This window comes from Mugil cephalus, chromosome 10 (genome assembly GCF_022458985.1).
Source record: "Mugil cephalus isolate CIBA_MC_2020 chromosome 10, CIBA_Mcephalus_1.1, whole genome shotgun sequence".
Lineage (NCBI taxonomy): Eukaryota > Metazoa > Chordata > Actinopteri > Mugiliformes > Mugilidae > Mugil > Mugil cephalus.
The window spans coordinates 1,823,810-1,837,521 of NC_061779.1; the positions used below are offsets into that span (position 1 = coordinate 1,823,810).

General features: G+C 41.0%; 2 protein-coding genes across 2 annotated transcripts; one reads left to right on the forward strand and one right to left on the reverse strand.

Moving 5' to 3' along the window:
- Nucleotides 1–1,565: 1,565 nt before the first annotated feature.
- si:ch211-194m7.4 (olfactomedin) lies at nucleotides 1,566–4,920 on the reverse strand. The gene is made up of 5 exons (XM_047596932.1): nucleotides 4,754–4,920; nucleotides 4,500–4,658; nucleotides 3,107–3,319; nucleotides 2,883–3,015; nucleotides 1,566–2,568 (listed from the first exon to the last, which is right to left on the reverse strand). Exons 1-5 carry the CDS (start codon nucleotides 4,790–4,792, stop codon nucleotides 1,721–1,723), a joined length of 1,392 nt encoding a protein of 463 aa, XP_047452888.1. The 5' UTR covers nucleotides 4,793–4,920; the 3' UTR covers nucleotides 1,566–1,720.
- Nucleotides 4,921–8,164: 3,244 nt separating this feature from the next.
- Nucleotides 8,165–12,433, forward strand: LOC125015229 (olfactomedin-4-like). The gene is made up of 7 exons (XM_047596931.1): nucleotides 8,165–8,324; nucleotides 8,418–8,540; nucleotides 8,648–8,866; nucleotides 9,956–10,109; nucleotides 10,206–10,433; nucleotides 10,744–10,912; nucleotides 11,597–12,433. The coding sequence occupies exons 1-7, from the start codon at nucleotides 8,277–8,279 to the stop codon at nucleotides 12,060–12,062; spliced, it is 1,407 nt and encodes a 468-aa protein (XP_047452887.1). The 5' UTR covers nucleotides 8,165–8,276; the 3' UTR covers nucleotides 12,063–12,433.
- The last annotated feature ends 1,279 nt before the right edge of the window (nucleotides 12,434–13,712 follow it).

Sequence of the window (13,712 nt, forward strand, 5' to 3'; positions counted from 1 at the left end):
ACACATGGCGCTGAAGGTGTCCTAGGTTTATCAGAGAAGGACCCAGATATAGGGCACACAGAAGAAAGCAAGGCTAGATAAATAAATAAAGTTCAGTTTCAGAAGACGAGGGTAAGAAAAGGTGATGCAAAGTGAAGCCTGGCGACCAAAAGAGAAGCTCAAGGGAAATCCTCCAGGATGTTTCTCAACAAGATGGCGGTGTCTATATCAAAATCAAAAATAAAATAAAGGAAAGTTTTTTGTGCATGTAAGAGCTGATGAAAAAAAAATATGAAATGCATGAAGCCAAAAAAGAATCCTAAAGCAAATTAAAGCATAAATAGTGACTCGTGTTTGACTGAAAATCCTGAAATAATGACCCCATCTACAGGTGGATTTATAGAAATACACCAAACACCCTGAAATCCTAAAACACTGACCTTAATAAACAACCAGCCAAAGAGAAGAGAAGGGGGAAAAAAAGGATTGTCTTCAGTCAGAGTTCGATCGGTGCCGCGTTTGTTGGTGAAACAAGTGATGGTGATGGTGTTATGTGTGTGTCCTGCCTGCAGAGGGCGCTGTTTGCTTCATTTTTTATTTTCAGCTTCCTGTCAGCTGGGCAGTGATTAAAGATGAACTGATTGTGTCCAGTTTTGTCTCTGTGGAGAAACCGGTTGCATTTTCAATCATTTTTTTCCCCAGTGACCCAGTAAGACAGCTGAGCAACATGTGTCCTCCATGTCAGTGCCTTGTGAGGACATAAGCTTGTAATTGTCGTAGTTGTAGTAGAGTAGAGGTCTGAATCCAGTTTATTATTGTATTTTCTCCTGCTTTTGGTCAGGGAGGTTAGGGAATTTCTTGTTAGAACTTGTGTTGGCTACTTGTTTTGTTCCTGTTTTCTTCTGCAGCTTAATCTTATTTAAAAATTATTCCAAACTGCAAGATAATTTTAGTCCTTTGTGTTACGTACTGGTTTCGTACTGGTTTCTCAGATGTACCAGGACTAGCAAAAAGTGGGTATGCAGTATATGCGGCGCATAGAGGCACTGCACTAGAGGGGGCGCCAAAGTGAAGGGGGAAAAATAATAATTTGGAGTAGGCGTTTTCTTTATTTAAGAGCTTTTGTGCATGTGTAAATCCTTCAAAAGGCTGCTGGTGTTAGAATAAATCACTGTGTCCTGTACAGAGCACGATATCTGCCAGGGGCGCCAGTCATGTGTGTCTGCATACCCCTCTGAAAGTAGGTATTTGCACCTCTGACGAGGACGAATGTGACATAAATCAGGGGCTCGTCCTGGATTCGAATTTTAACAAAAAATACAAATCAAGTTCTAGTCCCTTATTTTCCATTTCCAAGAATAATAAACTATAGACTGCTTTATTTTCATCAATATCTTCACATTATATCAGCATCATCTTCTTCTTCTTTGATGGTTTAATTGATATAAACCAAGTGTTAAAAGGAAAGTGGGTTCCCAGCGTTAAACCACCCACTTCCTTCAATATAGAGGAAGTGGAAAACGTTCAAAATTAAATGAACAAATGTATTCAGTTTTAATTGTTTCTTCATGGAAAGGGGAAAGAAATGGTGATTAAATTGTCTTTATTGATATTTACAGTATTTCATTGACTCTTTAGCTTTAGCTCTTGCATTAGCCACATGCTAACATTGCTGTTGACTAGCGTCTTTAAGTTGCATTTACATGACTGATAATAGACACCGAAGAAAAACAGCTTCAGATCAGAACTGGGCCTCATAGGCCAGCAGATATCCATCGTTGTACATGTAGATCTGTCTGTTGGTGGGGTTGTAGCTCAGACTGGCCACTCCCTTAGCGACCTTCTCCAGCGGCAGCGCTAGCCAGTTGTCCTCCTTGCCTGAGGCGGTGTCGAAGGCGTAGAACACCTCCTCGCGGTACTGGTCCACATAGCGAGTGGCGTACATGACGCCGCACACCATGAAGGCGTTGCTCACCGCCTTCTTGAACAGCCTCGTCTCCCACGTCTGGGTCACGTTGAGAGTCTCGGTGTCATCGTCCCAAACTAGGCGGCTCACCACCAGGTTACCGTGGTTGCCGACGGTGGCGTAGATCGCCCACAGTCCTGTCTCGTCGGCCTCCACGTCCACGTCACTATAAGACCGGCAGTCGTAGTAGCAGTAAGGGAACTTGTTGCTGAAGCCGACTTCGGTGCCTGGAAGCGTCACCCGTTTGACGGTGTTGGTGTTCAGGTCGTAGCGGCAGACGTCTGCAGAGCGGTAGCAGTGATAGTACAGAGCTTCACCGTACAGGACGGCGCTGGGGCCCTCGACGGCTTTAGCGTCGGAGTAGGACGGGGCGATGGTGAAGTCCCGGTGGTTTGCAGAAGCCATGAAGTCTTCGTAGGTTTGGTAAACACGCACAGTGTTTCCATGGGTGTGGCCGCTGAGCAAGACCTGAACGAAGTAGCTGTTCTTCTGCGCCTCACTGTTCATCTGGGCTTGTTTGCCCCACGACCCTGAGATGTAGTTCTTACCGTAAGGACAAACCTTAGTGGTGACGGGATCGCTGATGTTGGTGATCAGACCTTTGAAGCAGTGACTACTCTGACCTGGAATCAGAGAGAGATGAGAAGGTTTCTAAAGCTGTGGACGTAATCTTAATTTGGACGGACATATCTCCTTGGTAGATATCACTTGTTTTCTGCACACTCATAAAGGTAACCCAAACGTTAATAAACTTGAAGCTCAGTTCTCGTGTCAGACATCGGGATGTGCATTGAAACTTGGTACCATAATGGTACTTTGCATGTGATGTTTAAATCTCTTTTCATTGACATGATGCATTAAAGTTAACCCTTGCCCTCAAACAAGTCTAAACTGGTGTTAACCATGAAAATATGGCCTCAAATCATGACCAACTTACCTTTGAAGTCTTTGGGGATTGACTTGCAGGACTGAACATTGTTCTTCAGGTAGCGCAGCTTCTCTCTGACTGACTTCATGTTCACTGTGTCTGATATTTGCATTCTTTTTACATCTTTACGTAGTTTATCCATCTACAAAACACACACACACACACAGTTGAACTCATGGCCTGACATACTGCAGCCTTCTTGTATAATGTGGCTGTGGTGTTTTCTGCTGTACCTCTTTGGAGAGTTTCTGTGTCTGGGCGTTGTTCAGCTGTTTGTGGACTTCGCCGATGTCCGTCTCCAGTTTACCGAGCTCCTCGCCCAGCATCCTCAGGGACAGAGCCGTGTACAGGCCGCGGTCGTGCAGGTACTGGAAAGGTTCAAGCCGGTCCGTCAGATTCATAAGCCAGGTTTCGAAATGAGGGAGACGCTCGCTGGAGATTTTCACCTGGAACAGGGAAACACAAACAGAAACAAGACCTGAGTCTGATTCGCAGAAAATACACCACATACAAGAATTTAATAGAACTGTTACAAGCCGTCATTTCCATGTAAACACGTAGACGTCTAAAAGTATTGGTGTCAGCATATTAGCCTTGGTATTACTTGGTATCGGATGAAAAGGAAAAATAGTGGTATCGCACAGTGACAATGCTTCCTGGAAGTGGTTTATTTTGAAAATCTGTGTATGTGTTTTAGTTAAACACACGATCCCAGATCCTCTTAAGGAAAATATTGTGATAAAGAAGAAATGAAACAGTGTAAGATAACTGAATAGAATGAAAACAATAATAATAGAAAATTAAGAAAAAAAAATTACAATGGTTTAATTGATCATCTGTGCAATTCAGTACTTTTTATATATATGCCAACACTATTCCCTATTTTATCTTATTCACTATCTTTCTTTATCTTCAGTTTCACTCTTTGTTATTTTTCTGCCCCTATGCATGTTGTTGCAATTTCTCCATTGTGGGACGAATAAGAGTTTTCTAATTCTAACTCTAAATATGCAGAAATATCCTCTACTAGTTCCAGTTTGTCACATCGGTGATGTTGACATGAGATGTGGGGTTAGAACTCTTCCAGTTTAACAGTATTTAACCACCTTTAACCTCCTGAGAACCTGTGTCCTCATGGTGATGTTATGTTTTAGGTTTTATTGCAGCTTATTCTGCTTCATTTAAACCTATTGTCCTTGGTAGTGGACGCTTTAGTCTTCCATCTAGTGGCGGAAAAGGATAAAACTTATTTATTTATGTTTATTAACGTTTCTAGTTTGATATTACTCACTCAATTTAACAAATTACTAATTAGCAAGTACTCGTTTGAGGACATTGGGACTTCACTGTTTGCAGGCATGTTCAGATAAAAAAAATAAATAAATAAACTGTTTTATATTTTGTCACACGTTTGTGACTTATATATTATAATATAAATAATGAAATAATCCCAGAGTTAACATATGAGGACATTATTTAAAAACAAACAAAAAAAAAACAACTACTGTGCAAAGATGATGTTCATGGGTCCTACTGCTCCCGAAAAACCTTGGAGAAATTAAAAATGCATACCAGACAAAAGCTGGAGGAGGTTAATGCTGTAAAACGATCCACATGAGCTCCTACCTGTTGCTGCAGGTTGGTCAGAGACCCTTCACAGGTCTCAACCTGCTCCAGCACGGCCTCGTACTTCACAGCGGGGAACGACCACAAGGTGGAATTCACCTCGCAAACACACAAGTCATTCTTCTTCTGGCCCAACACTTTCTGAGCCTGGCCATCGTCCTGCAGACACACACGGACACACACAGTAAAAATCGGGTTATGTTTAAGATCACGAAGAGAAGCCTGCAGCTCCGCTGACTTTCCTCCTAACTCACCGCGGCCGTCAGCACCAGCAGCATCGGCAGCAGCAACATGTTCACAGCAGGACAAGAAAACGTGGTTCTGAAACCAGTGCCCTCCTCTTCTCTTTTCTCTGACGGACTCTGGTCTCACCCTGGAGTCGCTGCAGACCCCAAACCCTTCAACGTGGATGTGAAACTCTGAAAACCTGAAACGAAGGAGTTTCACAACCATCGTGGCAACCTCTGGACTTTCCTTTTTCTCACCACTCTTCTCTTTATGCAGGCGTTGTCATTTTTTTTGTCTTTCGGTAATTTCCTCTGACATTTGCTTCACAATATCAGATGTCACAAATACATCCATGAAATCTGGAATAACACAAGAAGAATTTATTTACTTTGACAACCAGCAATTGCCATGTTACATCAAGTAAACGATTCATTAAATAATAAAGCATTATTCATTTTATACAACGCTACGTTCCATATGTGACTCACTGTGTTGGAGTTTGGGGAAAAGCTTGTAAAATATCAGTCAATTTTCATTTTGCAAGAAAGAGCCATAAGAATAATGAGTAGAAAGTAATACAGAGATCCAACAAGTCTATTCCTTCAGTTGTTGAAATTTCAAGAATTAGTAGATTACACTATTCTGCAAATTATGTTTAAAGCTCATAAAAAATCTTTACCTATCCACATTCAGAAAAGAAAGCAAATAAAAGGAACACACACACACACACATATATATATATATATATATAAATCAGGAAATATACTGAGACATGTTAGTTTGATTGTGTAGTCATGAGAAAACATTTCAGTTTTTGTTTTGTTTGAATGATGCATCTTAGGAACTAAAGTGGAAACGTGACATTCAGTGTCGGCCGGCACCTATTTTGTTTCATTCTATTTTATTATTCTCATCATTTTGCTGCTTGTTGTGTTGTTGTTTTTTAATTTAAATTCTTTGTAAATTGAGGCAGATTATATCAGATTATTCTTCTTTCTGCTCTCTTTCATTCAGATTTGGGAACGTTTGGGTTTATACTGAATTGCTTTGTTTTAATCAAAGAATGAAATGAAAAAAAATAATTAAAAATAAGCTCCTTTTACTAATGCACTTTATTTATTGCTATCTATTTATTTTTTATCTCTTTATTTATTTAAACTTGAATGTTAGTTTTAATCCTACAGAGCTGGTGAACAATGCGATTGACTGATGTTGAAAGAAATATTGAGATGTAACAGATTGTTTAATTGTTTAATTCAAATTGCAACAGATGTGCATGATGATGTTCCTTGCAGTTTTGCAAATGATTATTCCATAGTTTGTGTGTTTTAGATTTTATAGAGAATAGTGAATGTTGAAGAAAACCTTGAATTAGCATGACTGATTGCATTAAATAAAATGAGTAAAGACGGGAGAGGTTTCTATAAAGAGGAAGACTCATCATATTATTCTGGTATTAGAAACATATCAAAGTTTGGACCGTGTGAACCAATCTGGTATTTTATGAGTTTTGTGAGAGTGGTCACTTTCTGTTCCTGAATTCTGTTACCACATCTTCAGCACGGAAAGTCCACATGCATCTTTGTAAATCTACTAAAACAGAATTAGATCCTGTTTAACATGACACAATGCCCCCTTCTTTCCTTTTTCTGTTATTCACTGTATTACAAGACCTGGGGTTTTACTAGAGGTTAAATTTGATTCAGTTAAATTAAAGTGTAAACAAAATGAGAATCAGAATTAGAATCAGAATCAGAATTACTTTATTGATCTCAGGGGGAAATTACTTTTCGTTACAGCAGCTCCACCTCAAAGTGTCCCAGTGTTAAGAACAAAGAGCAATGTAAGAAATGTATTGTATTATGGCCAAACTTGTGTGTAAATTAATAGTCAATAATAGTTGCTGCGATTAAAGATGCGTTAATAGAGGTTTCTTTAAAAGTGTAATACAAGACAGTTCGTTAAGAAATCAGGTGGAACTTTACACTGAGCGACTGAGAGAAATATTACAACCAACAGATTAAATAAATACGTAGTTGTAATAACTGTGATTCAGATATTAGTCTGAAGTCTATTGATATGACGAGAACTGAAGACTTCAATGAAATGTCTTCAAGAAAGAAACTAGTCCAGCTGTGGCGTATAGCTGAGCAATGGCGCAAAGTGTTCAAAATGTTGAATGATACTAATAAATCTGACTCAAGGTGAACTCTCATTGCAGGATATTTCAGCCACACTGCACATAATGTTCGGGAACTAGACTGAGGAACATGAGGAAGGTGTTGGCTTCCAAATTCCCCTCATTTCATTCTGACTGATGTTCTGGTCATCTGATCTGGGATGTTCTGGAACAACGAGTTCAACGCCGTCACAAAAACCATATCTGAAGGACCTTATCTGAAGAACAATACCCGAAGGACCTTATCTGAAGGACAACACCTGACGGACCTTCCCTGAAGGACCTTCCCTGAAGGACCTTACGTGAAGGACCTTACCTGAAGGACATAACCTGGAGGACCTTACCTGAAGGACAACACCCGAAGGACCTTACCTGAAGGACCTTCCTTGAAGGACCTTACCTGAAGGACCATATCTGAAGGTTCTCACCTGAAGGACCTTACCTGAAGGACCTTACGTGAAGGACCTTACCTGAAGGACATTATGTGAATGACCATGTCTGAAGGTCCTTACATGAAGGTTCTCACCTGAAGGACCTTACCTGAAGGACATTACCTGAAGGACCTTACCCGAAGGACCATACCTCAAAGACCTTACGTGAAGGACCATACCCAAAGGACCTTACCTGAAGGACCTTACCTGAAGAAACATACCTCAGTGACCTTACGTGAAGGACCATATCTGAAGGTTCGCACCTGAAGGACCTTACCTGAAGGACAATACCCGAAGGACCTTACCCGAAGGACCATACCTCAAGGACCTTACGTGAAGGACCATACCTGAAGTACCTTACCTGAAGAAACATACCTCAGTGACCTTACGTGAAGGACCATATCTGAAGGTTCGCACCTGAAGGACCTTACCTGAAAGACATTATGTGAATGACCATATCTGAAGGACCTTACTCGAAAGACCTTACCTGAAAGAACTTACATGAAGGACCATACCTGAAGGACCTTACCTGAAGCACCATACCTCAATGACCTTACCTGAAGGACCTTACATAGAGGACCTTACGTGAAGGACCATATCTGAAGGTTCTCACCTGAAGGACCTTACCTGAAGGACCTTACCTGAAGCACCATACCTCAATGACCTTACGTGAAGGATCATACCCAAAGGATTGACTGCAAACGTCTTGAGATGCATAAGATCTGCTGATCACAGTCAAACCTGGCGGGAAGTGGTTACTCAAGCTCAGTTGTCAATATCTGCATCTTCCCCTTTGGGTCACAGGGCCCAAGGAGGAAGTGAAGCATGATGCCCGAGAATTCACATGCAGAAGTTAAAAGGCGTGTCCATGAGTTAGACACTGCTGCAGGGAGACACACGGTCATTTTCATTTCATTTGCCTCTGCTCCCTGATGCACCATGAAGCTGGTGGTGATCCTTCCACTGTGTGCTCTGTTCATCGCGCAGGTAGGAAACTCTGTGGAGACGCAGTGATTGTTACCCCCTCATCAAACTAATTCAATCCACCCATTTTAAGTGTTTAATATTCTGAATTTTTAGACAACTTCTTCTGAAAGCTGTGTGTGTGAGCTGAGCAGCTCAGAGCCATTGTTCCCTCACGACACACTGAAAACACTGCAGGACAGCGCCTCAGACTGCAACGGGAACATCACACCACAGAAGGTAAACGAGTCTTTTAACTGCCGATTGCTGTAAACTTCACGCTCTTCATGTTGTGTAATCACTGCTTCCCCCTACCCCCATACAAAAAAAAAAAAAAAACCTTTCAGTCTACGGAGATGGAGAGTCTTCTGCTCGGTCTGGAGCGGCGTCTTCCTCAGCTGGAGGAGGACGTATTGACGCTGGAGAAGGAGAACGACGGGGACATGTACGGCGCTCTCAGCCTGCACGTCATAAAGAATGAAATCGTAGAGATTATGCAGATGATTGACAAACTCAACAGCACCGCCATGAGATACAAGACACTCTCTGCCGACACCAGCGAAAAGGTAGCGCCATGACCACATGTGAAGTTAATTCAAATTTAAAGTCTATTCCATCCATGTTCTCCATCTTAATCAGGTCAATGCATAGACCCTCCTCCTCTTCCTTTATATACATGGCCATCTATTTATGATAATGTTGTTTATTGTCATGTGTATGATAAGAAAACTGATTTTTTTTTTTATTTATAACCTCATCACCACTGCAAACAGAGCATAAAGCCGATTTTTTTTCATTGTCGCTATAGAATCATTTTGATGAGATGTACAGAAATTATAATCTTAAAAAAAAGGCATTAATTACTTGAAAATTTCCTAAATTTCCTTAAATTCCTGAAGTCAAATGATCTACATCTGGCCAAAATAAATGTGTGCATGCATGAATGTTGCATCTAGTGTTAGATTTTTCCATCTTAAGCCCCTTTTTAATACATGGAGATTATATGTTTTATAAATATTTTATCACTTCTAATAATTTGGTGTCAGTAGTTACATGATAGTTTGCCATTTTTAAACTTTACTTAACAGTGAATATAAACACTTATTATGGAGTTGGTGGGACTTATGACCTATTGTGCAACCAACCACCAGTAGGGTTCAAGATATTTTGGCTTCTCCTGCCAATCAAAAACAAGTTGCTCACAATTGGACTCTTCACTAAGAGTTTATATAGAATGTAAAGGGAATTGGTGGATAATCCATGCTTTAAGACAGGGAAATTATGGTGCTGGCTTCTTTAAAGATATATTTATAAATAGTTCATTCATTTCATCAGCTTCGGTGTCAGTTATTACAACTTTGATAGTTTTTATAGCATAAAATAATGAGAATAATCTTAAATCGTGCCTTACTCAGAGAACCAGGGCAGCTACAATAACTACATACAGCTGCAGACTCGTTAACACTGTACACACCAGATATTTAAAGAATAATAGAAATCTTTACAGAGCAGTTATCTTTAATTCAGCCAAACCACCATGTGTAATCTCTAACTCGGCCCAACTTGTTCCAAGGGGAAATGATTTGTGGACAGAAACTATCATCCCAAACTTAAACCTTTTAAGAAAACTGCTGGGATGTCTTATTGCGTCTCAGCTGCAGGAGTTGAAGACAGAGATGCAGGAGCTGGAGGCGTTCGACACCCTGCAAGTGGTGAAGAGGCAACAAGCCAACCAGCGTCTGAAGAGAGACCTGGACCAGTGCAAGAATGGACTTCACCCCACCATCCCACCCACCAAAGATCCACAGAGTAAAACCTTAACCTTTTGCAAAGTTACATCCATTCGACGCCACCAGGATCTGCACTTTAGTCGAGGTCGCTCACATCTTTTCCTCCTCCCCTCAGGCAGCTGCCCTCACGGTCGGTTTATGAACGTCTCCGGGCCGAGGGTCTACACTGCCGGAGAGTATCCGGGCTCCTACAAGTTCGGAGCCTGGGGTCGGGACCCCAAACCGGAGCCTGGGAAAGAGAGCTGGTACTGGCTGGTGATGTTGACGTCCAGCAACGTATTCTCCAACTATGTGCGACTGTACTCCAGCCAGAGCTCGCTCATCGTCGGCGTGAGCGTCCCAGGTAAAAGAACTGAACTCTGAACTGACCTTGTGAATGAACAAGTTTAGCTATCAATGATTAGAAAGAGTAAAGACGAGGGTGTGATTCATCTGGTGGGGTGATAAAGACGAGATTCTGCAGGTCTTAGTAGTTAATCAGCGAAGACAACGTTATGTAGCGGAAGTTTTCGGAATAATGTTCAAGTAGTTGTGACCATTTGGAGGATGGGACTGACTGCAAGCAGGTAAACAGGAGAGAAAGTAGAGCTCCCCCTGCAGTGTAGGTCAGTGAGTAATAGAAACATTTCTTCTTTTACTTCTTCGTCTTCCAGGAAACATCCTGATCCACACCTCTAACCCAACCACCAACACGGTCCAGGGTCCGAATGTCGTCCTGTACGGAGGAGCCTTGTACTACAACTGCTACAACCAGGACTCTGTTTGTCAATTCAACCTCACCACCAAAACTGTTACCACCCTGAAACTACCCAAAGGCACCAGGTTTGCTTAAGTTGGTCTTGAAATACATTTAAGCCTCTGGAGTCCACAATATAATTGGCCATTTTTGAATATTTTTGGTTTCTGCTACTTTGGTTTCGTTTGGTTTTGTTTTTTTTGTTTTTTTTGCCAAAAGCTTATGAACAGATTTAGCAAACAACAAAGGTATTTTATAACTATTTCCATTAAAATGCAGGAAATGCATCAGGCATTTTTGCACTAATACAACATTTACAAAACCATTAGTTGTAACAATCAGTGATAATTTCTAATAGTCCCAAATCTCTGGCTTCTGTCTCTTTGGCTGCAGTCGCTCCATAGACTGAACACAGCATCACTCCCACAACTTTTCCCTCTTCCTTAGCAACCATTGACAGAAATTTTTTCTGATTGGTTGATTTGATGCATTTTTGTACCAGTGGGAGGGGGCTTTTTTTTGTGCTGTCCAGCAGTTGAAGCTGGTTAGTGATCTCCTCTTTCTTTTCATCATTTCCCAAATGCACCAAACATGACGACTGTTTAAAATCTGGTCTGTAATTATGCTTTTGCCAAATGGACTCCCCTCCTTCAGCGTTTTTCTCTATACCCTGACCCCGATGACTGAGAACCTTCACAGATAAAGGCGTTTGTGTTTTAGCATAAAGAAAATGAACATCGAGTCACATCTTCTGGGTTTTGTTTCTTCAGGTACAACTCGAAAGGAAACTTCTGCAACGTGGATGAATGTTACCCGTACACTGACCTGGACCTGGCCACAGATGAGTCCGGCGTCTGGGTGGTCTACACAACCACCCAGGACTTTGGCAACATGGTTTTGTCCAAGGTGGAGGAGGGTCAGCCCCCGACGCTCGGCCAAACCTGGCGAACCTCGGTTTACAAGCAGGGGGTGAGCAACACCTTCATGGCCTGCGGCATCCTCTACGCAACACGCTACGTCAGCAAAGACGTGGAGGAGATCTTTTACTCCTTCAACCCTGCCACAGGGAGGGAGAGGTTCAACCTTGGCATCTTCATCAATAAAATGGCCCCCAAAATCTATTCCCTGAACTACAGCCCTGTGGACCAGATGCTTCACGCCTACTGTGAGTCCTACATGGTCTCCTACAAGGTCCAGTTTGAGCCAATTGATAATTTTTATCCTGTGTTTGTATAGTAGCTCCAGTCATAGCAGCGGTGGCAAAATAAATAAATACAAATAAATAATAATAATTTGATTGATTTAAGATGGAAGCTCTCTCTCTCATTGGCGTGTGACACTTCTTGAAATGATCTGTCTGGAAATTTCTACAGCCTAAATCCATAATGCAAACGAGAGAATGTATTATGTGGCATTCAGCAGCAGAGGAAATCCAAACCAGAACTGCAAGATGATTTAAATGAATATATTTTGTCATAGCTTACCTTGTCAAGTTCCTGATATTAACTGTATCATGTGTTAATGGCTATCGACTGTTTATCTTTGAATGTTGAGGCCTGAAAAGAAAAATCAAGTCAAAAAATAAATAAAGAGCAGCAGGAAACATCGAGGTGCTGTGACACTTTTACATTTACAAATGGTTGGTTTTCATCAAGGTTGACCAATAAGCTGATTACAAACGTACTGTAGGTAAACAGGTCACTGGAAAACTTTGTTAGATGTCTGTCATCATTTATCACCTCTGAACAACGAGACAAACTTTCATCTTCTTTTTTTTCCTTTGTATTGCAACACACCCTCCGTTCAGCAGCTCACATCCACAGAAAGCCCGTTCACTGAGTGGCTCCTTAGGCTCTAAAGGGAAGCGAATAACTCAGAGTCACATGTTAGAGAGAGTCTGTCCAACTCAAACCATGGCGCCATGTTTGCTACATCAGAGGTTAGATCCTACAGTGTAACTCTATGTTGAAATAAATGTCGTATTTTCTCCATTAACGTTCCTATAAATGTTATTAATATGTAAAAGGTCCTCACTTAAATATCCCAGCGTCTACTTACTTTAAATATCTTAAATGAGCTGTAAAATGCTTTGTAGCCCAATCACCTCATCAGTCATGGAGCTGTGTTTACCTTCTCCTCAGTCTCCGTGTTCATCCATCACCATTAAAAGGTGGAAAAATTATAAATACTAAGAAATAGTTAAACTAGTCTCACTGTTATTTAGTATTAGCATTATAGCATTAGCATGCTAGCCATAATAACTTAGTAGTAACTGAGGTAAAGTTACGTGTCAGTTAAATGTGTCTATCTACATGGACATAAATTACATGAACACATGGGTTTCACAGTATATATGACGCTAGCTGCTATTTTTCTAAGCCTTTAGTCTAGATAACTAGCTAGCATAAGGCTAGCATAAGGCTAGGTTAGCTTCAAACTTCATTCATTTGTAAAGTGGTGTTTCTGAGATCAAGGTTCACATTAATGATGGTTTGACTTTATTTTTAGATATAAAATCTTAAAAAAAACATCAAAGAGAAACATTGACATTTACCTCATCACATAATAGAGAGAAACCAGCTGACATCCAGTTCATCCTTTTAACTGTCTTCTACCAGGACTTATTAAGGTTCAAAATTATGCATAATTAAGGGTGTTCCGGCTTTGAGTGACAGGTGGTAGTTGGGAGTTGGGTGGGCGGGTCTCAAAGCCGTCACGAATGTAAATAGAGTAAAGCTCCGCCCACTTTTGGCTTCATTTTCTTAAAGGGACAGTAGTTGCATTTCCATCACACTTTTTCGCAAAATGAAAGTGATATTTCTGAAATTCCAATAAAATCGAATTGCTGTTTGTATGTGTTTCCACTGAAAGATGTTTTACGAATGA

Coding starts and splice junctions, on each gene's coding strand:
- si:ch211-194m7.4 (XM_047596932.1), bottom strand. CDS start 4,792: ATGTTGCTGCTGCCGATGCTGCTGGTGCTGACGGCCGCG. Junction 3,320..4,499: donor TGACCAACCTGCAGCAACAG/GTAGGAGCTCAT, acceptor TCCCTGTTCCAG/GTGAAAATCTCCAGCGAGCG. Junction 3,016..3,106: donor CACAGAAACTCTCCAAAGAG/GTACAGCAGAAA, acceptor TGTGTTTTGTAG/ATGGATAAACTACGTAAAGA.
- LOC125015229 (XM_047596931.1), top strand. CDS start 8,277: ATGAAGCTGGTGGTGATCCTTCCACTGTGTGCTCTGTTCATCGCGCAG. Junction 8,325..8,417: donor GTGCTCTGTTCATCGCGCAG/GTAGGAAACTCT, acceptor CTGAATTTTTAG/ACAACTTCTTCTGAAAGCTG. Junction 10,913..11,596: donor AAACTACCCAAAGGCACCAG/GTTTGCTTAAGT, acceptor TTGTTTCTTCAG/GTACAACTCGAAAGGAAACT.